The sequence below is a fragment of the Mastomys coucha genome, unplaced genomic scaffold, assembly GCF_008632895.1.
Source record: "Mastomys coucha isolate ucsf_1 unplaced genomic scaffold, UCSF_Mcou_1 pScaffold5, whole genome shotgun sequence".
Taxonomy (NCBI): domain Eukaryota; kingdom Metazoa; phylum Chordata; class Mammalia; order Rodentia; family Muridae; genus Mastomys; species Mastomys coucha.
This window is the reverse complement of record NW_022196911.1, coordinates 114,941,611-114,966,821: the sequence shown is the minus strand read 5'-3', so window position 1 is coordinate 114,966,821 and position 25,211 is coordinate 114,941,611. Positions and strand designations below refer to the sequence as shown.

Here is a 25,211-nt window from a genome sequence, read left to right as displayed (position 1 = left end):
TGCCCCATAGTCCTGACAGGACTAGCCTATGTGAGGGCCTGCCTCTGGCACATGGCCTCTGTCTGCTCCATGGTCCTGACTCCTCTCTAAGTTCACGGTTTCTCCCTCAGTCCCTTCCACCCGGTCCTCAGGCACCCAACTTGGTTTTCCTGAGGTCTCCTCAGTGTGAGGGCTGCCTCTGGCACATGGCCTCTGTCTGCCCCATGGTCCTGACTCTGTCTCTTTAAGTTCACAGTTTCTTCCTCAGTCCCTTCCACTTGGTCCTCAGGCACCCAACTTGGTTTTCCTGAGGTCTCTTCTTTCTTCTGTTTCTACCTCCATCTTCCCCATGCTTATTCCTGGCACTGTCCTCTGACTCACTGTCTCCTTTACAACTTCTCTCCTCTGCTTTGTTCAGCATGTGATTAAGTTCGTCCACAGACTTCTTGGTTTCATTTGGTTTCCCACTTCTAGCATTTTCCATCTGGTTCCTTGTCATCGCCAGCCCTGTGCCACAATCTTCAGTCTTCTTCCATTTCTCTGACCTTTTAGGTAGCTAGTGTGTTGTTTTAAACGTAGCTGGTGACAGCTCTGTGTCCTCCCCCTTCCCTGAGGAGCATGCATGCTTTCTTGTGCCTGTCTAGCGGGCAGGTCTTCCAGCTGTGTGGGTATTAACTTGAGCTTTGTTGAGAGGTTGGTCTGGTGCTACTATGTATTCAAGTACTAAATCCTGACTCCTAAGATTCTGCTACTATGTATTCAAATGCTAAATCCTGGGCCCTAAGATCAAGTTGCCCCTGATGAGCAGATCCTCCCATACACCTAGTGATAGTATGTAAACTTTGCTCCCCAATTTAACACTATTGGTTAAGTAAAGGTGGCTACAATTACTGAGGACAATAGAAGAGGGGGGGGGTTCTATTATCAGGCTGGGGAGCTCAGGTAGGGACCTCGAGGAAGAAAGGTGAGGAGGAAGATGGAGAGATCACAGGGTCTCCATTAGATAGGATGGACCAGGAGCACAGGGCCGAGCAAAATGGACCCTGAGGTCATGCTGGTAGAGTAGAAATATCCCAGGAAGACACAAACAGTAAGTATTTGGGGAGCACAGCTGGGGAAGTAGACAATCTAACATATAGAAAGATAGATTTGGGGTAATTTCCCCAGTAATTGTGCAAGAACTGATTAAATAAATCCACAGGACTCTGACTATATTATTGGGGGACTGACTGGGTCATATTAATAATTAATAGAGCTTATTAAAAACCATTTTACAGGGAATGGGAAGGACACCTTCTCTGGCTAAGTAGGGAGCAGTCCAGGCTCCCTAGAGCACACGGTTTCCAGTCCCATTTGTAGGATTCTCTGAGTACAGTCTCTCGCTTGCACCAGCTAGCTGTTCCAGGAAAAATGGGCCAAACTCCATCCTATGCTGGGAGAGGCAGGACACTGGGGCCTCTTGAGGTAGGGCACTTGAGGTCACCCTGCCTTTCTGATCCCAACCCAGCAAAGCAGGGATTTGAGAGAAAAAGGCATGGTCCTTCATTACTTGTTTCTCTGGAATGTCCCCTGGCCTCTGTGTCAGCCTCTCAAACTTGAGTGATCTCACATACTTGCTGTCGAAAACTGCTTGTTCAGTAATGTTCTTGGAAGGGCTGACTCTCACACCCCTGTCCTACCTTACTGGCTCTGACCCTGTTTCTACCCTAGCCAAGTCTGGATTGATGGATGGTTGCTAAGGTCCGTAATTCAGAAGAGCCAGGCCTCTCCAGCTCTCGACTGAGAGGAGTGGGTAACCTGGCTATGCGTGAGAGTAAATTAATGTGTATGAGTGTGTGGTCCTGTGTGAGTGTGAATGTGACCACTTGGTTACACAACTCAGCAATGCAAAGTATGCAGTTCCAAGGTTCCTCATAATCACAGTGTTGTGTAACCATGATTGGCAATTTTAGAATGTTTTCATCATTAAAAAAACCATAAATGCCTTAGCACATATTGGCTGTCTCTACCCAGCTTCTGGAGATGTTGGAGCAACTGTTTTTTTTTATTATTATTTACTATCTGAGTGCTCTGCTGTATGTACACCTGCATGTCAGAAGAGGGCATCAGATTCCTCTATAGATAGATGGTTGTGAGCCACCATATGGATGCTTGGAGTTGAACTTAGAACCTCCGGAAGGGCAGCCAGTGTTCTCCAGCCCTGGATCAACTTTATAAGATTTACCTATTCTAAGTCCCATAGTGATAGCACACACCTTTAATCCCAGCAATCCGGAGGCAGAGGATCTCTGAATTTGAGGCTAGCCTGGTCTACATGTGCTGGACTTGGCAGATGGTCCTCTGTAACTCCAGTTCCAGGGGTCTGACACCTTCTCCTGGCTTCAAAGATACCCACACATGTGCTGGACTTATGGGCATGTAGGCAAAACGCACATATATGTAAAATTAAATCTTATGAGGGACATCAGAAAAAAACACCAAGGCACATGCCTGTAATCTCAGCACAGTATGATACAGCCGATAGACAGACAGACAGACAGACAGATGAATAAAATGGCAAAACCACTGACTTGTGGTCACATCATGGCTGTGACACACTTGAACTGAGCAGCTGTAATTACTTGTATACAACTGGACTCTCTGGCACTCGGCCCTGGAACCGGGACAGACTCTCACACCCACACCCTGAGGACTTAGTCACAGTTGCCTGAGGGAAAAGCAGATGTTCTTCACTGTGTCTGTGCTCCTGCAATAAACCCTAACGAAACTCACTGGGCGACACGCACGTACTCACATGCACAGGCACATGCACACATACAAGGGAAACGAGCTGGAGTGACGGGGAAAGGAGAGGATTCGGCGGACAGGATATGACTGAAATACAGTGTGCTCACGTATGCAAATGTCATAAGGAAACTTTAATATCTATAATTAATATATGCTAACATTTGTAAAGGCCAGGCACATTGGAGCACACCTGCAACCCCAGCATTCAGGACGTGGAGTCAGGAGGATCAGGAATTCAAGGTCAGGCTTATCATAAAGTGAGTTTAAGATCAGCCTGGCCTACATGAGATCTGTCACAGGGATCACTTGGGTACCAGAGAAAATGCCGCCTTCTTCCCCATGGTGACTGGGCCAGTTGTGGATGGAGTGCACATGGGCCACAGGACAGGAGGGCCGGCAGCCAGCAGCCCTTGAGTAAGGCTGACGCATTCCTTCTAGGCCCCTTTGGGAAAAGCCCCAGACCCCACTTCCAGGCAACTGCAAGGATTCTCTCTGCCCAGCAGCCTCTCTACTATGGAGAAAGGAGCTTGCTTGTTAACAAGGGCCCTGTGTCCACCTGCTCCATTTTGGCCCCATCCCAAAGCCGAGTGTGGCCACATGGGCTCCCAGCACCAGGCAAAGGCAGAAGGCCAGCTGTATGCCAAGCTGCTGGTCCTAGCTTCCAAGCCAGCTGCTGGTAGGTAGAAAGGGAGGTGTGGCTACGGACCTTGTTGGCCAGCAGTGAATAGAAGTGCCTATGCTTCACCACAGGGACAAAGAGAGACTGTTAAGTGTCCAAACCCATGAGTTGTCACAGCAAGCTTCACTGTGATCCGCAGAAGAGACACACACACCCTGGCCTCTGGCACCTGTCAATGTGTCCATTCACATATCTTTGGCAGATGTGCTTGTGTTAAATCTGGAGAGAGTGAGTCCCGGATTTTAGGAGACCCTGAGTACAGTGCCAAGTGTCTTTGAAAGGAAGACAAGCTGTGCCTAGGAGATCATGTGGAGTGAGGACAGGAAGGGTGAGGAGATATGGTCCCTCCCCGCTCCAAGCAAGTAATGTCTGGAGATGCAGGCAGCAGAAAGTGGCGTCCCCCACCCAGTGCTATGAGCATCAACTTGCTCACGTCTGCATTTTGAACTCTGACTCCCAGAACTATGAGAAGAGATTTGTCTGTTTGCAGTCACCTGGTTTCTGGGCCTTTGTGACATGGCCCCAGGATGGTCATTCAGTTCTCCAGGCTAAGACAGGGGCTACCTGCTCTGCTGGTCACGCTCCAGTGCAGGAGAACAAACTTCTATGTCCTGGGAGTCTCCAGGCCTGTCCACACACTGGGCAGCTCTGGACACTCCATAGTAGGAGCTCCGCGTCTCCTCAGTTAGGAACACAACAGTTTGGGCCCTGCCAGGGCCCTGAGTATAAAGCCGGGGACTCCATTGGATTAATAAGCAGAAGGGTAGGTGATAGATGGGGAGGAGGGAAGGAGCACTCTAGATGGGGAGGAAAGGAGGAGCACTCTATATGGGGAAAAGGGAAGAAGAAGCACTCTAGATGGGGAGGAGGGAAGGGGGAGCACTCTAGATGGGGAGGAGGGAAGGAGGAACACTCTAGATGGGGAGGAGGGAAGGGGGAGCACTCTAGATGGGGAGGAGAGAAGAAGGAGCACTCTAGATGTGGAGGAGGGAAGGAGCACTCTAGATGGGGAGGAGACAAGAAGGAACACTCTAGATGTGGAGGAGGGAGGAAGGAGCATTCTATCCAATGAGCAGACAAAACCCCGCCAGCTTGCTGTGGATCGCTGTGGCAAGTTTAATGTTTTCTGGAAAGAGCACAGGAGGCCAGCAGCCTCCGCTGTGGGCATGCCCGTGAAAAGTGGTTGGGAGAGTCTGACCAACAGAAGCCCCTTCGGAGGTGACATATGCACGCATGGAGCTCCAGAAGGAGAAGAGAGCAATCCTAACCAAGGGCCACCGGGAAGCAGCAAGCAAGGCCAAGCTGGCACAAAGCAGATATCCAGTGGCCCAGGCCCTGGGGATCAGCATGGCTGAGATGGGGAAAGAACACAGGTTCTCTGCAATCAGAGAATCAGGCCCGAGGCCATCCCTGAGTCGGAGTTGGTGGCCCGGATATGCATTTCCTGTTTCCTCTTCTACCACTTAGGGACCGACCCAGAAATAGGTAGATTTGTATAGCTCTACCCCAGCTCTGGGACCCAAAGGAGGTCCCTCTCACATGGCCATAGGCTGGCTAGGGCTGTGTCAGGGCTGGGCAGGTCTATCAGACTCATCATCAGCTCTAGCAGGTTAACGCATCGAGTACCGAGACAGGATGCTGAACTGGGAGGAAAGCAGGACACTGGGGGTGGCGAGGGGCAATTTGGGAACCCAAATCAGAGGCCTGGCCCTTCCATGGAAGGAGGAACGGGGGAACTGATGCCCCAACAGGCAAGAAGCCTGCCCGCCCTGGGCTCTAGAGTGGCTGGAGAAGTGGAGCAGAGCAGAGAGGCACTGGGACATAGTAGGAGCTTTATTTCTTACAGAGAAAGCTGCAGGGATTCCTGAGGTCTCCAGCCACTGTCAGGATCCTGTGAGTTGGCGCAAGCAGGATGCTGCCACCAGCCCAGAGTCCACCATAGAGGACACTTGCTGCCCTCCCCCAACCCTTCTATTAGTGTGGCTCAGAAAGACTGACAAGCCCCTGGGCAAGGTTATAGCATGTCAACAGAGCTCAGAGGTCAGTCCTGCTGTCCCCAGGAAAGCTCATACGTGGCCTAGAGTTAAGTCAGATGTGGTTTCCAAATCCACAAACTATAGCTCCTCTGTTGCCGTTCATGCTTTTCCTGTGCCTCAGTTTCCCCAGTACAACCCCTCCCCCTCTTTCCAGCTGGCTGGAAAGCCAGAACTAACACCACCTTCCTTTCTCTTCTCTGCTTTACTTTGTTCCTAAGAAACCCATGACATTTGCTTACTTGCATCCAGGAATGAGAACACACAGGGGCTGTGCTCTGGAACACCCTGTGGCCACAGGCCAACACAGCACAGGGTCGTCTAAGGCTGTGTACACAGAAGGAGCTGGAGGCCCCCCAATGTCCTCACAGGCTCCCCGCCCAATGATTTCATCCACCGGCAGCTCTCTGCTTAGAGTAGCAGCCAGATCTGGGACCGCACGGTCCTTTGGGCTTCCCAGTGGCCAAGGGCATCTTGTCAAAAACCAAAACTTTGGAAGCCAAGGCCAAGGAAGCCAGGATGGAGCAGAGAGACGATGGGGTCAGTCTGGGGCAGGACTCCAGTGTCTGTAGAATGCAGGGATAGGTCGGGGTGCCAGGCAAGGAGGTCAGCAGTCCGTGGAAGCTCCACAGGAGGTGTCCGCTAGGGCTCAGAGGCCGGCTTGACCAGGTAGCCACTAAAGGTGATGTAGGTGTCGAATTCGTCACTGAAAATGGCATTCTCACGCTCACCCTTGAAGAGACGCACCCATACCTCATCCTCCTCACGCAGCTCCAGCATCAGGCTCTGACTCTGCATGATGCTGCGGTCGCTCACCTGTGCATACAGGATCACCGCCTCCTCCTCGTTCTTCATGATGTGCAGGTACGTCTCCTTCTGGTTCCAAGTGTGCACATTGAGGCTGAAGAAGTAGATGCCCGGCACATAGCAGTAGAACTTCCCGGTGAACATATTGAAGTGTTTGTAGAGGTTCACAAACTCCGTGTCGAAGACCACGGGCTGGAAGTAGTCATTACTGTGCAAAGCCTTCTTTCGGCCCACGGAGAAGGCTGCATACTGGCCCTTGCAGTGGTTCCCAGGAGCGCCAATGGACCCCTTCTGCCCTTTGGGGCCAACATGGCCCCTGGGACCCGTAGAACCTATTTTGCCATACTTCCCCTGGAGGCCTCGATCCCCTCGGTCACCTTTCTCACCTAAGAGAGAACAAAAAGATATGAGGTCCCAAGGAAGGCCAGCCTGCAGCTGGCTCCTGAGCATCAGTCTAACTCCACATCCCAGCATCCTCTCTGGCACCCCTTAGCAGGAGGCTCCTGGGCTCCTCACGTCGTCATTAGTGATAGATAACTTTTTCACTGTCAAGAGTTGGCCTATGTACATATCCAGAGAGCATACTTTCTCAGTTTCTTTCTGGAAAGTCCTGGCAGAGATAACGGAACATATGTGTTTGTCCACAAGCAGCAGGCTCTATGGCCAGGCTTGGGCTCACTCTGAGTAAATGGATTACAGATGTCAGGACTCAGTGAGGGGGAGGGGAGGTCCAGGTTTCGAGCATTCCCTGGGCATGTGAAGTTAGCTAGACAACACCGCATTTCAGAGAAATGGCTTAGGTGTTTCGTCAAAAAGACCTTAGAGGTCTGCAAGTCCTGTGCAAACAGGCATAAGCAGAATCCCTGAGGCCTCTCTTCATGTATGTGTGATGTATGTGTGTCACACATGTGATATGTATGTAAACACACCCTACAGGCACTTGGAGAGTCCAGAGAGAATGTCCTCTTTTCTCTCCCCTCAACGTTTGGCAAATGTAAGCTCTCCCCAGGAAATCTTTTTTTTTTTTTTTTTTTTTTTTTTTTTTTTTTTTTTTTTTGGTTTTTCCAAGATGGGGTTTCTCTGTGTAGCCCTGGCTGTCCTGGAACTCACTCTGTAGACCACGCTGGCCTCCAACTCAGAAATCCACCTGCCTCTGTCTCCCAAGTACTGGGGTTAAAGGTGTGCACCACCACCACCACCCAGCCCGGGAATCTTATTGCTTCAGAAAGCCTGACTCAGGCTGGAGAGATGGCTCAGAGGTTAAGAGCACTGACTCCTCTTCCAGAGGACTGAGTTCAATTCCCAGCAACAACAAGGTAGCTCACAACCATCTATCTGTAATGGGATCCGATGCTGTCTTCTGGCCTGCAGACATACATGCAGGCAGAACTCTGTATACATAATAAATAAATCTTAAAAAAAGAAAAAGAAAGAGAAAGGAAGGAAGGAAGGAAGGAAGAAGGAAGGAAGGAAGAAGGAAGGAAGGAAGAAGGAAGGAAGAAGGAAAGAAAAGAAAGCCTGACCCTAGAGTCTGCCTGCCCCGCCCCTCCCCATGCTGGTTACAGGGGTTACAGGCACAAGTGCCTATACCTAGCTTTTCTGTGGGTGCTGAGGATTTGAACTCAGGGCCTCTTGCTTTGTCTAACCCATTGAGCCACCTCTAAAATTCTTCTGCTGCTCATGGAACAGGATCACAGCTCAGAACTCAAAATGTCTTCCTTCCCTCCAGATAACACCCACCTCTGCTCTATGGTAGTGACCCCCCCATTCCTGCCCCGCCCCGCCCAGCAACGTCTCCCTCTCCACGTACATGAAGCAGCCTGGGGAACCAGCCCCCAAACCATTTCCGAAGCTTCTCACCTTTCAGGATGGTGATGTTGATCTGGGGTGGAGGGATGGTCTGGTATACAGGAGTGCTGGGGTCACAGCATCGGTAGCACCGGGCAGTGGGGAGGTCCTCGCCCTGGCTGGGGCTATGCTTCTCCTGTGTTTCTTCAGGCCTGAGGGAATAAGCCATCACAGAACCGGGAGCTCTCTCCTGCTGCTGCAGACACATGGCTTGCCTCACCTTGCTCCCCTTCCCCTAGAAATGCAAGCTCTGTGTAGCAAAGCGTTGGGGAGGATTCTGAGATCCCAACTCAAACTGCAGATGGCCATGCGCCCCACCCCCACCCCAACACACACCCCACTATCAGTTGTAATGTATCCAAAGCAAAGATAACACAAATGCCAATGACTTTAGGGCTTAGATGGTGAAGCAACTCCCTCAGAACCAGGTCTTTCAGTGGTAAAGGACTGGGCTATGGATCTGGAACACATCTACCAGCAACTCATTTGTAAAGTCTCCAATTCCTCTTCAGGTGCCTCTGTGCTACAGCCGCGGCTGGACGGTAATGGCTCTACACCGCCACCTCATGGCCATGTGCAGCATTGCACTTTGCTCTACTCCCAGAGGCTCCACGGACACGGAGTTGAAGTAAGCCAGCCAGCCCCTCTCTAACCCTGATCCAGTCTATCCTCATCTGAAACACAGACCCACATATGCCCTAAGTCCAATCATATGAAAACCCAGTTCCTGGAGAAAGACACTCACTCACACCTCTCTCCTCTTGTGGGAAGTCTCCATCCCCTCCACCCCCATTCAACAGGCTCCTCCGGTGTCTTGTACCCAGAATTGAAGGCCTATTCATAATGACTCATGGACTCTGGAATCTACTGTTTTCAAATGCTTTTTCCAGTACACTCTAGTGACCAGAATGGAGCCTTCTGCCCCCTGACCTCCCCCTCCATATCCAGCAAGTCCTGGGGAGTCAACTGATGGTATTCTGTTTAAACTCCACCCCCACAGTTCCTGGCAGCAGCCAGGTATGCTCCTCCCAACTGTTATCTGACTATGGCCAGGTAGGCTTGGCCCTATAAAAGGGGCAGCTTGCCCCCTCCCCCTCTCTTACTTCTGCCTCTTACTACCTTGCCCTCTTGCCCCTTTGTTCCCCTCTCTCCCCATTCCCTTCTCCCATCTCTCTACATGGTCATGGCCGGCCCCTACATCTCTCCTCTCTCTTCTCTGCCTTTCTCTGCCTCTGCTACCCTCTTAACTCCCCTCCCCATGCCCTAAATAAACTCTATTCTATACTATACTGGTGTGTGTCTGGTCTCTTGGGGAAAGGGATGCCTTGGCATGGGCCCGCCGAGGCACCCCCTTCCCCTACACCTTGCCAGAATATATCTTTTTAAAGATTTACATATTTATTATATGTAAGTACACTGTAGCTGTCTTCAGACACCCCAGAAGAGGGCATCAGATATCATTACGGATGGTTGTGAGCCATCATGTGGTTGCTGGAATTTGAACTCAAGACCTTCGGAAGAGCAGTTGGCGCTCTTAACCACTGAGCCAGCTCTCCAGCCCCAGAACATATTCTCATAGCTCTTTCTCTTTTTATGATCACAACATCAACTCTACCCAAGGCGCCCTGGAGCATCCTGGGACCTTCCCATCTCTAGGGTACCACATGGACAGCGGTCCTAGCATTTGTCTCTCCACCAGCAATGCGTTCTCTGATGCTTCCCTCCATAATTCCTTCTTGAAATCTCTTGAATACAAACCTCTCCTGTAGGACTCTCTATTCCCTCCAGAATGAAGGTTCCTTGGACTGGGGGGGGGGGCAGGGAGAGGGTGAGGAGAGGGGTTGGGAGTGGGGGAGGGTTCCCTTACACTCAGCTGCCCCAGGCTCAGGTTTAAAACTTCCCCCACACTGAGCCTTGGGCATGCCTCTCCCATATCTTCCATAGCCTTGGGTCTGTACACCACTGAGGGTCACAGACATGAAGGCAAGTCCCGGGCCCCAGCTCCCACCACCCCAGACCACCCTCCCCTCCTGCACTACCCACCCACCTCAGCCTACAGCATTCTGCCTTTTTCTCCCAGGACCCTGGTACAGCGCTGTGGATGCCGCTGTACTCCAGAGCCTGACTGTATCGTGTCAATCCCCCTGTGGCCTTGGAGTTTCTAGAAACCAAGGTCTGCCCTCCCTCCGTATGCTTTTCTAGGTCCCAGGAGATGACCTGATTGACAGCGGCTATTTAATGTTTGCTGAGTGAAAACAGAGGAAAGGAAGACGAAACAAAGGGTTTGGGGTTCTTGGCACCAAATTCTGCTTGGAAGCTTGAGTGTCAAATAGAGCCAATGGGCAGGAAACCCCAAGTCAGCGTGGAGCCCTGTGCCTGCCTCTCATCTGAAGACCCTACAGAATATTTCCCGCAGTCTTAGGTCTGTATAACACTGAGGGTCACACGCATGAAGGAAAGGGACTGATGTCCTCAAGTCCTTCATAACTTTTCAAGAGAAGCTGATGCCTGGTCTGTGGATCCATCCTCACCAGCTCGCTCCTATTGAGAGACTAGACGTTAGACAGACTCCCTGGTAAGCAAACAGATAGGGAGAGGGGCCACAAGAAAGGTGTTGAATTTCCAAGGTGGCTTCTTCCTCACCTTCCAGACTTGAGACAAAAGCCTGGCAGCTTAAAGCAAAGGCTTTGTTGGCTTGGTATCCAGACCAGCATTCTATTGTTGGACTCAATAGATCTGGCTCAAGGCCAGATCAGGACATCCTACCCTACAGCTGCAGGCCAGTCAGCCACCCAGCCCTTGAGAAGAGACTTTCCCAGTTCCCCCTCTGCTTTGCATAGGGTCTTCTCTTTGTATGTCTGCTGTGTGTGTGTGTGTGTGTGTGTGTGTGTCTGTGTGTATCTGTGTGTGTATGTGTGTGTGTGTGTGTATGTGTGTCTGTGTGTGTGTGTGTGTGTGTGTTTCCTCGCACCCAACAAATGCCTTTCTTCAGCTGTCGCTGCTGTCTGTGGCATCCATCTGAGGCTTCTCTGAGGTCACTTGTGCTTGAGATTTTTCCAGGGTTTTGTTTTTTTAGTTCTTTAACTGGCAGATAAGACAAACCTGAGAAACCCTTCCAGACTGCATCACCATTTTATAAATGAGTAAGTTGCTTGAGGCCTCTTGTCCCTGCCTACTACATGCATTCCCAGAGCCCTGGCACTTATTCTTGGGAGAGCAAGCTAAAGGCAAAGGCAGAGCAGGTGCCGTCTCATGATAGAGACGTAAGGTTCTTGTAGACCCAGCTGCCCTGGTGCTGGGATGAGACTCCATCCTCATAATCAGACAAGATGCTCAAGCCACTGACTGACCTCCAGGATCACTCAGCTGCCCTGGTGCTGGGATGAGACTCCATCCTCATAATCAGACAAGATGCTCAAGCCACTGACCTCCAAGATCACCCAGCTGCCCTGGTGCTGGGATGAGACTGGACCTCCATCCTCAGACAAGATGCTCAAGCCACTGACCTCCAGGATCAGCCTCCCTAGGTCCACCTCTCAGTTTCCTCTTTGCCTTTTGCAACTCAGAGCAACCACATCTGGAGCACCCCAAAACCTCACACGATTGACTCAGTCAGATGGAGAACCCCTGCTAGCATGCTACCTCAGTCCCTCACCTCATCATATGATCTAGAGGAGATGGCAGTTCCTCTGTCTCTTCCCAGTCCTGTTGTTCCTCCTGAACACGTGGCACAAGGCTCAGGACGGGGCCCCAGGTGATGGCCAGCAGCAGGCAGCATCCCAGCATGAATCCCTGACCACAGGAGCCCATCTTTCTGCCAAAACACAAGGAGAGGACATGAGTTAGGAAGGGACTATAGAGAAATAGCCAACAGTGAGAGCTGTCTGCCTGCCCAGCCCCACATCACATGCACACCATACACACACACACACACACACACACACACACACACCTCAACAAGAGCTGCTGAATCACTGAGCACAGGGCAATCTGCACCAGCCGATCAGGAAGGAGAGCCCATCACCTGCTGACCCCTGACAATGAGCAAAACCAATCCCAGGTGAGTGAGAACCATCCCTAGACGGACGGGCTGGAGGGGAGAAACTGGCAGCAGCTGTCTTCTGCCACCAGGGGGCGCTAAGAGAGTATCTATTTGCACTTAATTTAGGCACCATCAGCCAGCCATCCAACTCAATCCTGTTTCACAGTCCCCACCTTTCAAGCAAAAGTTTTAGGACAGACCTCTTCTCTTCCGATATGGAGACTGTCCTTCAAGCCCCTCCTCGACCCCAGTGTTCCCCTACCACTAAGCCAAAGAAAGTGCAGGTGTGTGTGTGTGTGTGTGTGTGTGTGTGTGTGTGTGTGTGTGTGTACTGAGCTTGAGTACTTGTTTAAATTCTCTGCCCCGTCCACCTGTCATCTCTAAGCTCTTGGCCTAGGGCAAGCAGAACCTGTCCCTCTTTCCAGACAGCTACACATCTCAGTCTATGGTCCGGCCCTTGGCTTCTCAGACCTATGGCTTGTCTTAAACTTCAGCTTCTTGTTCAGGTGACCAGGGCAGGGCCTCAGGGCCTCAGGGCTCCGTGTCTTCAACACACCCTGGTGCCACCAAGGCTCTGCTGATAGCACTTTGCATGCCACCTCACAGCCACACCCCCAAGCCTTGACACCTGCCAGCAGCCCTGCATTCCTGCTTCTTAGCCAGGAGCACCTTGGTCCTGTTTGGACTGATAAGCAGTTAACAGGCCCTGCAGCGGCACCAGGCGCCCAGCTGAGATTCTGTAGATCCTTCCAATTAATTTTCCAGGCCCATGAGGTAGGGGTAGATATGAGAACATGTCCTCATTAATCACTTCTATCCCACCCAGGCCTCGTGTGATCCCAGGGCCAATCTTTCTGGGAGACAATATTCATTCATTAGTATGCCGTTGGTAAATGAGAACAGAGGGGATTGGGATGAGCTCTCAGCAGCTAAGCGCTAGCCTAGCAGGCACAAAGACATGAGTTCCACTCCTAGGATCCACACACTAAATAAAAATAAGTAAAGGCCAGGTATGGTGGCCTGTGCTTACAGTCCCAGGATCTGAAATCATAGGCATGCAGGTAGATGCCTGGGGCTTTACTGCCAGCCAGACTTGCTTAGGTTGGTGAGCCCCAAGCCAATGGGAGACCCTGTCTCAAAAAGCAGGCAGATGGCATCTGAGGAACAATTGAGTTTGTCCTTCGGCCTCTACACATTCCCACACCCACTCACAGAAGTGTCCTTGTACACATCTGAACATGCACAGCACACACACATGCACAGCATGCACATGCACACACGTGCACATACACACCATGCACACAAACAGCACACGTATGCACAACACAAACATACACAGCACACATATGCACATGCACAACACATGCATGCACAACACACAGCACACACACATGCACAGCACACATGCACAGTACACACATGCACAACACACGCATGCACAACACACAGCACACATGCACACTACACACATGCACAGCACACCACATGCACATGTACAGGGCACACATATGCACAGCATGTACATGCACACACATGCACAGCATGTACATGCACACACATGCACAGCATGTACATGCACACACATGCACATACACACCATGCACACAAACAGCACACATATGCACAACACAAACATGCACAGCACACATATGCACATGCACAACACACGCATGCACAACACACAGCACACATGCACAGTACACACATGCACAGCACACAGCATGCACATGTACAGGGCACACACATGCACAGCATGTACACGCACAGCACACACAGTAAGACAGAGGGAGGGAACTGCTGGCTTAGGGCCTACTCCTAGGTATCTGGCGCCACTGGAGCACAAACAAGCTAAACTCAGATGAACCAGCCCAAATGGCCCAAACCAGACTTCATGCTATGCTCCGTCTCGTTCTCCCAGACGCCTTCTCAACCCCGACCTGGGAAAACCCTTCTCCGTGGTAGTTTTCTGTATCAGGCTGTCTCCAGCCATGGAGACTTTTGCTTGGCCCTGTCAGACATGGATGTCCCTGGCCCAGCCAGTGTCCTGCAGTGCCCCCGACTTCACTAACACCCAACAAATATTTATCCAGCTAGGTTCCCTCGATCTGTTTATTTCTGTTTCTGTATTTCCTGTCCCTCCCCCCCCCCCCCCCCCCGTACCTTTATAATTATCCTCCTGCTCCCTGGAAGTGTTAAGTTTGCATCAGCAAAAGGAAGTTTTTCTTTTCTTTAAACTTGGGTCTATTTGGATTTGGTTTTTCCATTTTTCTGCCTCACTGTGTAGCTCAGGTTGGCTTCAAACTCTTGATCCCCCTGCCTCAGGTTCCTAAGTGCTGGCAGTGTAGGTATGAAGCACCATACAAGGTTTAAATTAGATCTTCTATTAATCTGAATCTATATATATGATATATGTATCAATCAAAACCTATGTATGTTCTGGGATGGATGGATGGATGCAATGGATGGATGGATGGATGGATGGATGGATGGATGGATGGATGGGAGCAAACATAAAACTACCTTTGGCTGTCCTATGTCGTAGGTTCTTTATCTCGACTTTGCTGACATCTGAAGCTCACAGCCCCCCTCAGGTTGGACCCTGTCCTGTACACCTGAAGGTGCTTTGTGGGATCCCAGCCTCTACCCACAAACCTTGTTAACATCCTCCTCTGTTTGTAACAACCAATGACTCCAGAAACCGCCCTATGTCTGTCCACTCAGGGGCAAAATTCCTCCAGGCAGGAACCAGTGCTAGGGCTGCCATGCAAGGGTTGATGTGTCTCTTTCCGACCCGGAAAGGAAATCTTAAACATGCTGGTCAGAAAATACGGTGCCCAGAGCTGGGCTAGGAGTGTGAAGTAATGGAATAACAGCCCTCCCCTCAAGGGAGATGGCCAATGGCAGCGAGGGGACAGCTCCCCCACCCCCTCTACACACACACACACACACACACAGCCTCATATCAAGTCAAGGCTGAAACATTCCCATCCCCCACGCCATCTTAACAATCATTTAACCAAATCCTACTGCGAAGTTAACCTCATCACCACAGGATTCTTATAGTCACTGTTGCAAAAAACTATTATTGCCAGACACCTAACCAACGTTGGCTACAGATCACCTCTCCATTCCTAGCACAGAGGGATCTCCCTGCAAAGTGAGAAGCTTCCCTGCTGTGAGGCTCCACACAGAAAGATAGGTCCTGAGAAGGCCAGGCAGGTCCTGATCAAGGGGTGACACTCCCCCACCCCCACAGTCCATACTCACACGTGTTAGATCACAAACTGGGGACAAACACAAATGGCCAGAGCCAGAGCGTCTATTTAACATTTGAAAGCAGACCTTGCTGCAGGTTCTCCCAGCATCCCTCAGTCCCTACCTGTTGTTGGGCTCCCCTTCCCCCAGACCCCCCTCCCTATATAATTCAACCGTTTTTGGTTGCCTGGTCTTTTTGTCTGCTTTCTTGGACAATCTCTTGGCCCAGGCTGCCCCTCTTGATTGGTAGCTGCTCTTCACCCCCTCCCCAGCCTGCTCACATGGTTCAGGGTCATGTCCACTCTGGACTCTCCCAGATGTCCCTGCCTCTGCCGTGCTCTCCCTTGTATCTACAATAGACCTTCTCCTCCACCACACCGTGAGACAGCCATGTCTTTTTCCTTATTTCTCTTTCATTCAGTACGGCCAGTCTCTGGGTTGTGTCGCAGTCACAGTCACTGAGGACGGCCCCAGCCTGAGTCAGCCCTGTTCTCTGTTGTGGGGCGCTGACTTCCATGGGAAACCATTATCTTATTTCTTCCTCCAAGCTCCACAGATTGAGCCCAGCATCCTTCCTCACCCCACCCCACCCGCTTCCACCCAACCTTCACCCCTGAGAGCCGGAATCCCCCTTGCAGAAGAGTGCAGAGGAGTAACTCACAGGGCCTGGAGGAGGGCAGGGCACGTGAGGGCACTTCCTGCCTGGGACGTTTTGTCCCTTCCCAGACCTCATGTCAGTATTCACCCACAAGCTCGGTTTCCTTACGTTCCTTTAAAGTCCGCCCTATTGTTTCTGGCCGCCTGTGCCTGTGTGTGCGTGTGTGCGTGCGTGTGTGTGTGTGTGTGTGTGTGTGTGTGTGTGTGTGTGTGTGTATACCGAGGCCTCCTGGTGTGTGAGGCTGCCTGAGTGGGTTTGGCCTTGGTTATCCTCTTTGGTTATCCCCAAAAGCTCAGTGCCCTTGACAAAAGCATTTTGTAAACACTGTTCTCTTCCGAGATCCTCGCAGGGTTAGCAGCTGTTCAGAGAGGCAAGGAGCCTGTAATCTCCTCACTAGCCAGGAGCCTGGGAAGGCGAGCCGGAGCCGCCCTCTCAGCTGGCAATTTAACACAGGCACGGCTTATGGAATGCTCCGAGATTGGCCTGGCATTGTGCAAGAGCTGGGGGTGGGGTGGGGTGATTCAGCCATAAGTTAAACGTAGTCCCCATCTCAGGAACACTACACACAGTCCAGGGAGAGAGACAAACCAATGCTCGAGGCTGAACGAAGAGGAGTGAGCAGGGATCATTCTAAACCTTTGCTCTCACAAACTGTGGCCATTGTGGTATTGAAAACAAGACACAAGCCAAGCACGAAGCATGAGGCACGTACCTATTATCCCAGGATGCACTAGGAGGAGAAAGAGAGTCAGGACTTTTGAGGGCTGCCTGGCTCTGCCTCCCATCACTGACCTGACTCCAGCAGAACCAGCAGGAAGCCATTTACACAGGTTCTGCAGACCAAACTCTTGTCTTTAAGCTTTTAATGAAAGCACTTTGCCAACTGGGCTATCGTCCCTGCCTGAGCACTTCCGAGTCTGGCTTCCTCAGTGAGACTATTTCAAAGTGGCTTGGGATTTAGATCCGTGGTAGAGCACTTGGCTAACATGTACAAGGTGCTGGGTTCTATTTGCAAAAATAAATAAATAAATAAATAAATAAATAAATAAATAAATAGTAATAAAGAGAAATTCAAGGTTCTGCTCCCCAGATGTGCCAAAGTGCCAGCCGCCTCCCAAGCTCCGGACACTTGCGTGCATGCGCTCACTATTGCTGCCATATTGTAAAGAACATTACAGAACATGGCTGGCATGGCTGGCAGTTCCAAGGGGAACTCTGTTCTAGATTAAAATGAGGCCAGCGGGGGAGGAAGCAGGAGCCATGAACAAAAAACCTGAAATCTGGGAGTCATTTAGACTCCTTCCTCCCTTGTATCCGGCACATCTAACCCACCAGCAGCCCTCCTTCGGAGCCTTGAAGGTCATTTGTCCTTCCTGCCGCTGGCCCACCAGATGCTTTCCAGGGGCTCTCGCTGCCTCCCAGACAAGCCAAGCAAGCATCTTTGTCCAGCTTGGCCGGGGCTTGGACACTACCCTAAAGTCTCACACTCGAGTCTCAGGAAGCCTGGCAGGAGAGAGCCCTGGGTCCCAGCACCCTTAGGACTGGATGCCACTGCACTGCACCTACAGGTCCAAGCTCCAGGCCACACTGAGCATAGCATCAGAACTCTCCTCGTTTGAGCACAGCATGGCTACCACCCACCATGACTGCTTTTTCCCAGGCACGTGTCCATCCACTTCTGCCTCCAGAGTCCTCTCAAACACTGGGAACCCAGGGATTGCTCAGTCTCTGCTTGAAACTGGGTAGAATTTATTTCAACCACTGAAGAGTACAGAGCACAGGATTCAGCCAAGGAAGAGAGCGTGCTGCATTGAGGTGCAGTGGTCTTGAGTGTTTTCTTAATGCATACATCAGCTCCCAGGTCCTTGCTTCTCCATGATGCCATTGTCCCTCAAACACCCGAACTTGGGATGAGCAAGAGGGTGGTAGAGGGACTTCCAGTGGGTCTGTGAGCCTGTGTTTATGCCTTGTTGCAGAAGTCTCTTCAATCCTTGATTTCCTTTCTGTGATCCTGTGGGTCCTGATGGTCTGAAACTGTCTTTTCCCCCCAACTGCTTAAGGGAGACAGCTGGGGAACCAGGGCTCTGTATAGGGAATGGGCTCACATGTGTTCCAGGGCCTGGATATTTTTTCCTGTTCCTGTCTTGGAAAAGAGGGGCTTACTTTTTTGCGGGGGAGGGGACTTACTTTTTAAGGTATGGAGTTTTCTCTAAAGCCTGCGGATGGAGAGGGTGGCTTCCTCCAGGGCGGCCAGCTTATGAGCAAAGGACTCTGCCTCTGCACGGAAGTGAGGTCTTGTTTGGGGCAAAACCATGAGAAGAAAGACCAGGAGCTCCCCGATCCTAAAGCATCTCCCTCCTCTACACCCGTCCAAGGAGACCCAGCAGAAAGCAGGCCTCAGTCCGCCCAGACCCTGCCATGGGGTTGAAAGGCCTCCGGCCTGGAGGTACCTCACCAGCCCAGCCTGTAGGACTCTGCATCCTCCTGGGAACAAAGATCTCCTCCAGTAGAGCAGGTGTCCTTAGGCTACCTCCCAGCTGAGCTCCCTCTGGCTGGAAGCTTTAAGACCATCCGAGAGAAGAGAGGCCCCAGGAGCTTGTGCCAGTGCCTCACTCTGCAGGTGGCCTGGCCCATTGCCCATTTCTTCAGCACCAGGAATGACACTGCCCTGGGGGTTGACTACTCCCAAGACCCAGAAAGGAAAGAACCTGGGGATGCTGTGCCTGGGCTCCAACACGCCCAGCCCTCTGCAGGCAGTACAAACCGGCCTTTGTCTAGTTAGTCCAAGCCTGGAGATCCCCCAGAACTTCACAGGAACCGCCGAGGATGCTCTCCAAGAGAGAACACTGCCCTCTACCAAGTGGCTACCGGGTCAGCAATGCAATTTGCTCAGCATCTGTCAATCTTGCTGCTATTGTCTGTTCCAGCTCATGCCACGTTCACCACCTTTGCAATGTCCCAAGTGCTTTAGTTATTTATTTTGTTGTTATTGTTTTGAGAAAAGGTTTTCATTCTGTAACCCACTGACTATGCAGACTCAGTCTCGGTGACCCTCCTGTCTCAGCCCTCCTGAGTGCTGGGATTACAGGCATAAGAGACCACGCCCGGTGTGAGTCCTTTAAACCGTGTACTAATTAGGGCTGGAGAGATGGGCTAGCAGTTAAGAGGACTTCCTGCTCTTCCAGAGATCCAAGTTCAATTTCCAGTACACCCTATACCTTCAGTTTTATTGGATCTGGCTCTCTCTTTTGGCCCCAGGGCACCCACACACATGTAGCATAAACATATGTAAGAATAAAAATAAGTCTTTAAAAGATCTACCAGGGGGGCTGGAGAGATGGCTCAGCGGTTAAGAGCACTGGCTGCTTGCCCTTCCAGCAGTCCTGAGTTCGATTCCCAGCAACCACATGGTGGCTCACAACCATCTGAAATGGGATCCGATGCCCTCTTCTGGTGTGTCTGAAGACAGCAACAGTGTACTCATATAAATGAAATAAATAAATCTTTCTTAAAAAAAAAAAAAAAAAAAGACCTACCAGTTTGGGCCACTCCTTCTGCACCAGGCTCTGGTCTACTCTGTCTATTGGGCTCACCCTTCCATATAGAAGGAAGGGAGGAAGGAAGGAAGGAAGGAAGGAAAGAAGGAAGGAAGGAAGGAAGGGGGAAAGAAAGAAAGAAAGAAAGGAAGAAAGAAAGAAAGAAAAGGAAGGAAGGAAGGAAGAAAGAATGGGAGAGAGAAAAGAAGGGAGGGAGGCTCTTATGATATTGCCCAGGTTAGCCTTGAATTTTTATGTAGCCCAGGTTGGCTCCCCCATGCTGAGCTTATAGGCTTATGTCAATGCTCCCATGGCTGAAACTTCATTGACTCCCTTTAAAACACATGTCCAAGGCTGCCTCCTCAGCTCTTAGCTCCTCTTGCTCCTGCCTGTCACGCCTTCAACTGACACCACCCCAACCCCATCCTCACCCGGTAGTGGTGCTGAGGTCCAAGTCTGTGCTCTGCAACGTGCCAGCCACACGAGGCTGTTTCAATTAGCTAGACTAAACACAATAAAACTTCAGGTCAGATGGCAGATGCTTTCACACTTCTCAGCAGACAAACAGACTTGCCTTTGGCCAGTGAGGCTCTGTATCTGTGTCCCCATATGTCTGTGTAGTGGCCCTGGTCTGCCCTGCCATGAGACCCTCATACCCCCGACACACACACATACACACACAATTAGCTCATTCCCTCCTCCTGTTCCCACAATCCATACTTTTTTCTTCCCCTAGGACTAGCAGCTGGATGAAAGACATCACTGTGGAGGCTGCTAAAACCCATGCTTTTCATACATCTTCCACATCTAAGCCAAGCACCTGAAGCTCTTTGCCTCTTGTTTTTTGCACCCTGGTTCAAGGTCTCCCTGCACACTACCAGCTGGTCTCCCAGAAGCAGCTTTAAAATGGGAGCTCGGCTCTTGACTTCCAGGGTATCTAGTGTCAAGAAAGCAAGTGTTTAAATCCTGGGTGTCCACGTGGACCTCCCTTCCCCATCACTTTTCTGCAGCCATTCTGGGTCTTTAGATGGATGACTCTCTTAACTGCCACCCCCCACCTACAGCCCTGTTTTCAGAACCAGCCTTACCTAGCAAGCTTCCTGGACCCCTATCTGATGTTACTGCCTCTCCCTCAGCTTCTAGTCCTGATCTCCTGCCCAGGAACTAGGAACTTCTATGAGAGCTGTTTCATTCCTATGCCCTCCAGCATCTGGTGTCACTTTAAAAAAATATTTATTTATTTGTGTGTGTATGCACGTGTGCTCACTGTATATAAAGGGCACGGAACTCTTGGGCTAGAGTTGCAGCTGGTTGTGAGCCACCCAGTTTGGGTGCTGGAAGCAGAGCTTAGATCCTCAAGATCAGCAACGGCTCAACCATTGCAGCCTCTTCCCACCTGCCCCTCATCCCCAACCATGTGTCATTTTTACTGCTGCCAATTCCAAGTGTAAAGCCATCACGTATCTTTTACGTGTTCAGATGAGGCGAGGGCCATGAGCGAGACCCAAGTGCAATCAAAGATGGCCTGAGTTCTGAATTTCGCTACAGTCTGAAGCTACTCTTTCCCAAATCCCTCCCTTCTCCGCACTCAGAAAGCCTCCTGCTTCTAAGACGCCAATTCTGCACCAAGGTTACAAACCCCGGAGGCCACGGGGAAGACAGATCAGATAAATGACAGTAATCAGTTGGGTGGAAAACCAAGGCCATGCTTGTTGATTAGAGGCAAACTCAGCCCTCAGGAAGTGTGGGGCTGTGCTGACCAGAAAAGCCTGGTTCTGTCTAAAGGAAGAGGAAGGAGAGATGCAGGAACCTGCTGGGGGTCTGGGAGCCCAGATCTACCAGCAGCGGCAATTAGTGCAAAAGGGTACATTATTTATTGGCTCAGAAGTTTCTAGAACCACGAGGTTAAGTGTGGCATCCCCGCCCACAGCAGCGACCCTGAAGCCCACCCACCCAGAAGCTCCCAATAGCCACCGCGGGGGTGGGGGGTGGCGGGGCTGGAAACAACACTGCAGATGGGCTCCTACCTGGGCTTCTCTGGGTTTCTCTCTTTCTGCCTATAACAATCCCATCTCTTCCCTCACAGTAAGTACACATTATTTTCCACTTAGAGAGGACAAAATAAGCTCCACCCTGGGGACCAAGAGAGCCCTTTGTTTATTCCAGGAAAGCTGGCTATGCATAGGAAAGTTGACAGGGAGGGAGGGATTGTAAAGCATTTGTGGCTCACATGGAGCCTCTGAGAAACACGTAATCCTCCCGTTGAAGCCTTAAATTCCACATCCTTCTACTCCTTAATGAACATTTGTTTATGAATGCCTGCAACACACCCTGGGCCGGGCAGTGGGCCTGTGTTAGCAGCATCTGGGGCAGGAAGATGCCCACCTTCCCTTGGGCAGTGGCCGCTCCCACACATTGGACTCTGGTTTGGGGTACCCACCTGATTGGCTTGCTTAGTGACAGCTTGGACACCTGCAGACACCCGGGAGAAGACAGTTGGTCATCACTTACTCAGCAGAGGACAGCTGAGCATCTACAGGGTGCCAGGCACAGCATGGGCACCAGGAAGGACGCATCACTGGCTTCCCTGGTTCAATGTTCAGAAATCTCTGCGGTGCAGGCAGGCTGACACCAAATGCTGGCCCCTAGAGTCATCAGGGAAGATCAAAGCCAGAAGGATTGTGTGGTGTTCAAGGCCAGCCTGGGGGGGCATACTGGGTTCCAGGCTGGCCCCCTGAAGTCACATCCCAGTGGTCAGCCGGAAGGTGAGGTGTGGAGAGTCCTTGCTGAGGGAAGGGCTGAATGCTCTCTTGCCATTCTTTGGGATGCCAGGAGTCAGTTACGAATGGACAGCACCAGAAGATCCACTGTGGAAGCGTGAGGACTGAAGGAGACCACCAGATAGAGCAGGCTGGGGCTCTAACTCAGCCAGCCCCCAACAGCCTCCAGGGCTCTAGCCAAGTCTCTGTCTCTGTCTGTCTGTCTCTGTCTCTGTTTCTGTCTCTGTTTCTCTCTCTCTCTGTTTCTCTCTCTGTTTCTCTCTCTGTTTCTCTCTCTGTTTCTCTCTCTCTCTCTCTCTCTCTCTCTCTCTCTCTCTCACACACACACACACACACACACACACACACATACACACGCTCAATAGCCTCTAGGACTTGAGCCTAGTCACCTCTCCAGCAGCCTCCACCCCTCCCCCAGCAGCTGCGGCTGGTCAGCTATCACATAGGCGAACAGCTGGTCAGCGATCGCATAGGCGAGCGGCTGATCAGCTATTACATAGGCGTCTGCACGTCAGACCCCCTACCTCCTTTTCTTACGTAGATTTTCATGGAGCCCCAGGCCCAGGGACGGAGGGGCTTTATCAAAAGACTCAGGAGCTCCATGGCACTGGAAACCTTCCAAATCTCCCCATCTTCCACAAGAACTCACCTCTCAGAACCCAGCTCAGTACCCTGGTAGAAATGAAGATATACCAAACAGACACGTGGTCCCCTCCCTTTGACTATTGGACTGTTGTGAAAATAGACCCCGTGAAATTGGGATTCCCACCCCCACCCCAGGTATCTCCTACTTGGAGAAGGAGGCAATGATGGGTCAGCGGTGGGCAGGACAACACCTTGCCAGCCATGCCTTGGCCAGGACAGCTTAGTTCTGCATACTTTGTCTCTGTTTACATCTGAACCTCACAACACCAGAGGTTCTTCTTTGTTCTTCCCAATGTGGCCGCGCTAAATAAACCTGCCTGTTCCTGTAATTGGTCTACTGAGGACAGTGGCAGAACCTAGCTTGTTGAAGCTTTCAGAAGCTCAGGCTCTGGTGCTAACAACCCAGCACCAACCCTAGGTAGGAAGAGCCAGCCCCAGTAATGTCAGGGAGGAAGTTGCAGACCCAGCCTAGCTTCTGGCCTGCATCTGCCTCAGGCCCACCCATGGTTGGCAGCTCCCCCAGGGGGATCTTCTCCTTCCCCAGTACCCAGGGCAACAGGCAGCTGGTAACCAGATGCCCCATGGCGGGGGGGGGGGGGGGGGGGAGAGCTGCAGCCCCAGGATGTGAGGCTCTCCACCACATGTTGGTGGCTGGGCCAATGTGGCCCAGCCCTGGGCACCAGGAGCTTGGCTTCTTGGTTTCTCTGAACTACTCTCCTCTCCTGGCTCCTCCCTCCTCCTCGATGCCTGGGCTCCAGCTCACTGCCTGCGGGCTGTCTCCTGGTCCACTGTCTCATTTCAAGGGAAATTCCTATCTCAGCCAGAAAGATGGTGAGACGCAGAAGCCTAGTCAGTGAATGGAGTACCAGTTGTGTGCCTGGGCAGGTGCCCAAGGAGCTGACTGTAGATACCCAAAGGCCTCCGAAGCAGGCTGGGAAGCCCAGTGGTCAGTGGTGATGGGGCATCAAAACCCCTGCCTCTACCCAGTGAGGTCAGGGTGGGTGCCGCACAATGGGTGCCGGCTTGTACAGGAAGAGCTGCTCCTGGCCACATCCTCGGTATCACGAATGCTATTTATCCAGGGCTCTGAGACACAGTGCCCTTCCAGGTTCAGAGGTCTCACCCTGCCCAGGGATCCGACATGTCCCTTCCTGCCTAGGAAGGAGGGAAAGAGGAACCGCTTCTGAAGGCCTCCAAGACTGCAGTCACCCATCAGAGGTCCTGCCAGGGCAAGGACCCAGGGCAGGGCCCTCAGAGACACAGCCAGAGCCAGAGCCAGAGCGCCTGTGGGGCTCTCCGGTTTTCAGCAAACTGCTCCCTGGAGAAGCCAGAATGTCTCTTGCACCTCATGAATGAGTCAGGGAGGTGGGCAGGTCCTATCCAGACAGCCACTGTAGGTCACTTGACACTAGCGGAAGGCAGATTTTCAGTGACTACAACTGGACAGAGTAACAGTCCCTAGAAGCCACCACCCACGGTCTAATCTCTCCAGGTCCTTCAAGCCCAGGCTGCTTCCAGTCCTTTCTCTCCAGAAAGGGTGGTGGTCGTCAGTCAGAGGCTGCATCCTCCAGTGGACATTGACCTGCCCTTCTGGCTTCAGATTGTCACCTAGAGCCTCAGCCACCTTTAGCTCTAGTAACTGTGACCCACCAAATGGCCTGACACCCCCCCTCCCCGGTGGGTAAGAAACAGTGAGTGAGGGTGTCCCGAGTGAACCCATAGTTTCTACGAAATTCTTTTCATCTTTGTTTTGATGGATGAAGTTCAATGCCAGAATACTTGGTTTATGAGTCATGCTAATTACGGGGAGGGGGGGTGCGGAGGGACAGGCACCAGGAAGAGCAACAGAAAGGAGTGTGTTCAGAAAAAAAATTAATGCTGTGCTGGTTGCTCTGAATAGGGAGTTTACAGCTAGGAATAAGCAGTGAGCTGCCCTCACCCTCCAGGACAGGCCAGCTGGTGGAGCCTGCCTCCTCCCAGGGGGAGGGGCTCCCCGGGCCTCCATAAACCTCAGAACACCACTTTTGAGTTCTCGGCAGGGGTCGAGCAAGGAGTGTGCACGTGTGAGTTTCTAGGAAGTAAAATGGGACAGTTTAAAAGCTCCGTGTCAAGCCTGGCGGTGGTGGTGCACGCCTTTAGTCCCAGCACTTGGGAGGCAGAGG

General features: G+C 51.6%; 1 protein-coding gene across 1 annotated transcript in view; it reads right to left on the bottom strand.

Moving 5' to 3' along the window:
* Nucleotides 1-4,537: 4,537 nt before the first annotated feature.
* C1qtnf1 (C1q and TNF related 1) overlaps nt 4,538-25,211 on the bottom strand; it is a 22,648-nt gene continuing 1,974 nt past the window's right edge. The window contains exons 2-4 of the mRNA XM_031352718.1: nt 11,789-11,947; nt 8,146-8,285; nt 4,538-6,671 (exon numbers count right to left, since the gene is read on the bottom strand). Of these exons, the coding sequence (XP_031208578.1) occupies nt 6,121-6,671; nt 8,146-8,285; nt 11,789-11,943 (846 nt within the window). The 5' untranslated portion in view covers nt 11,944-11,947 and the 3' untranslated portion in view covers nt 4,538-6,120. The remainder of the gene's footprint in view (nt 6,672-8,145; nt 8,286-11,788; nt 11,948-25,211) is intronic.